Source organism: Lithobates pipiens, unplaced genomic scaffold (assembly GCF_037356315.1).
Source record: "Lithobates pipiens isolate NorthernLeopardFrog02 unplaced genomic scaffold, aLitPip1_a1.2 Scaffold_10, whole genome shotgun sequence".
Classification (NCBI taxonomy): Eukaryota; Metazoa; Chordata; class Amphibia; order Anura; family Ranidae; genus Lithobates; species Lithobates pipiens.
The window spans coordinates 1397301-1400517 of record NW_027507686.1 but is presented as its reverse complement, the minus strand read 5'-3'; the positions used below and the strand labels follow the sequence as shown (position 1 = coordinate 1400517).

The window sequence follows — 3217 nt, the reverse complement described above, 5'->3', positions numbered from 1 at the left end:
CCCCCACTGACACCAATGATGGGGCACTATTCCCCCCACTGACACCAATGATGGGGCACTATTCCCCCCACTGACACCAATGATGGGGCACTATTCCCCCCACTGACACCAATGATGGGGCACTATTCCCCCCACTGATACCAATGATGGGGCACTATTCCCCCCACTGACACCAATGATGGGGCACTATTCCCCCCCACTGACACCAATGATGGGGCACTATTCCCCCCACTGACACCAATGATGGGGCACTATTGCTCCCACTGACACCAATGATGGGGCACTATTCCCCCCACTGACACCAATGATGGGGAACTATTCCCCCCCCCACTGACACCAATGATGGGGCACTATTCCCCCCCACTGACACCAATGATGGGGCACTATTCCCCCCACTGACACCAATGATGGGGCACTATTCCCCCCACTGACACCAATGATGGGGAACTATTCCCCCCCCCACTGACACCAATGATGGGGCACTATTCCCCCCCACTGACACCAATGATGGGGCACTATTCCCCCCACTGACACCAATGATGGGGCACTATTCCCCCCACTGACACCAATGATGGGGCACTATTCCCCCCACTGACACCAATGATGGGGCACTATTCCCCCCACTGACACCAATGATGGGGCACTATTCCCCCCACTGACACCAATGATGGGGCACTATTCCCCCCCACTGACACCAATGATGGGGCACTATTCCCCCCACTGACACCAATGATGGGGCACTATTGCTCCCACTGACACCAATGATGGGGCACTATTCCTCCTCCTACTGTCCATAGGAAAGAAAGTTTGGAGACCCCTGTTGAAGTTTGGAGACCCCTGATCTAGATGATAACAGTCTACTTACCTTTTTTCTTCTTCTTCTTTACAGTCACCTGAATATTAACAACATAATGATTGATAGTGCCGGGCATGTCAGGATCGTCGACTTCGGCTTGGCAGAGAAAAAAAGAGCGTCTTATGACCCGGATACCACGACTATTACAGACACAATGGTAAGTCACACAGTCCATTTCCGCTCCAATCACACCGGAGCGCATCCATTTACTGACATTTTTCTAGCTTTATAAAGCTTTTTAGAGAAGCGTTTTACAGCTTCAGGCTTTTTTCTTTAGCCAATAGAAAGCATCAGGGGGGAGGGGAGGGAGAGGAAATTAGGGGCGGGAGCTGCTTTTTACGAGCGTTTTTCTGCTCAAGTCAGGCGTTTCTATTGAAGTCTATGGGGCCAAAAACGCAAAAAGAAGCTTGTGTAACTTTTTTGAGCTTCAGGCATTTGTTTTTCGGCGTACAGAACGCTCCCATGTGAACAGGGGCCATTGAAATGAAAGGGATTTTAATTGTTGGGCTTTTTGGAGCTTCAGAGCTGAGCGTTTTACAAGCTGAAAACTGCTGAGGTGGTACGCGATTTTGCGCTGACGGCCCGCCCTGCCGCAATATATATATATATATGTGTGTGGGGCAGCCCAGAAGTGGTTAACATTTTCAGACGTTGGGCATACCAGATACGTCCAAAGGGCTGAAGAATGTAATAAAAGTTGGTGAAAAATGAAGGTTGGCGCAGACCCCCAGAATGGGGTGGGACCTCTGTTTGGTAGAATCATGAAACCGCCAACTGCTGTTATAACATATACTATACATATTCATTGCTATAGGAGCTGAATGAAATGTTTTGTCATTTTGTATTCATTTTATTATGTGTTGGGCTATAATAATATATATTTCTTTTATTTTTCCAGGCCGATGTGGAACCGTGGTATGACTACCTCCGGGACTACAGGTACTTTGGTAGGACCCTCTTGTACCTGGGATTGAACCTCCCCTCGGATGACAAGCGCCATCCTCAACTCAACCACCTACTTCGGGAGGTAAGTAAATGCTCTACTCCAGCCACAGATGCAAAAGTTTACTTTCATTTGTGATATAAAATTGGCTAAATTAAATTGTTTACTTATTTCTTCTGTGATGCAAATGATTTAATACTTATGTTTTTTTTTTAAAATCCACAGTGTAAGAGCGCGCGAAGAAATCTGCGACAACACCCATTCTTCGCGGGGATTGTCTGGGAAGACCTGGAAGCGGGGAACGTGCGTCCGCCATACGTCATGCCACCTGTAAGTATCGCAAACTAAATAGGATCACGTCTGTAATTGTGCTATGTCTGCTGCATTCCCTATTCTGCCCCCTACTGGCGGGTATAAGTAGCTGCATTGCCTTCTGGGTTGTGCAAGTGCCGTGACCTATTGATATCCAATAGATTGCACTTTTACGATGGAAAAACACGCCACATTGGACCATTTATAAGTAATGCATCTATAAAGCATGAAAGCTATCAATATATTATAAGCAGCTTCATGCTTCTAACTGCCAAGTTCCTGCAGAGAATTTAGAATCAGTGCAGCATATAAAGATGATTTATACACGCGCCTGTACAGTTATAATGATATCAGGACAATTTATACTGATACATATGTGGAATTGTGACTGGTCCATGTAGGATTTCCTTTTACATGTCCACTCAGCACATAGCAAATAACAGAAGTCACCCAATAGTAATATTCCATAGAGTGATAATTCCCCATTATCCCAAATCATTATTTACGGTTTCTGATGTTTTTTTTGCTGTCCACAGAGTCGAAAGGTATACCGGGCAAGGAGGATAAAGGTGAAGGGGAAGAGATTCTTGAAAGGCAAAAGACGTCCAACAATTGATGTCCCAGGGTTTGATTTCATCAGCAACCGATGGGGAGAAATGCTGCAACACCAGTAGAGAATCGGGATGAGCCGCATTCATTCCAAATCCTGAAGGCAGCCGCCATTGCTGGACCAACGACCAACGAGCTGTGGGAGGGAGATTTTACACCATGTAGAGCAATGTATATATGGGGGGAGCTTGTAACATCATTGAGTTACAGCTATGGGATAGGGGGGGGAATTTGTACAGGGGTGTACATAGCAGGGGGAATCATCTATCTGGGATAGATGGGCAGGACAGGGAGGGGGATCAGTGCGGCGGCGGGGGGGGGGGCGGGGATAGTTACAGGTAGAGTGATGGCGGGTGGGGGGGGGGTGTTTGGGGTGGGGAACGTTACAGGTAGAGAGACGTTGCAACATCAGTAGGGAATCGGAATGAGCTCAGGTTCAGTCCAAATCCTGAAGTCAGCTGTCATTGCTGGACCAATGAGCTGCGGGCGGGAGATTT

At 47.4% G+C, this 3217-nt stretch overlaps 1 protein-coding gene across 1 annotated transcript; it reads left to right on the top strand.

The window, feature by feature from the left end:
* The first annotated feature begins 894 nt into the window (after positions 1–894).
* LOC143941484 (uncharacterized) lies at positions 895–2906 on the top strand. Its single transcript, XM_077463341.1, has 4 exons — positions 895–1013; positions 1755–1883; positions 2025–2129; positions 2648–2906. Exons 1-4 carry the CDS (start codon positions 912–914, stop codon positions 2783–2785), a joined length of 474 nt encoding a protein of 157 aa, XP_077319467.1. The 5' UTR covers positions 895–911; the 3' UTR covers positions 2786–2906.
* The last annotated feature ends 311 nt before the right edge of the window (positions 2907–3217 follow it).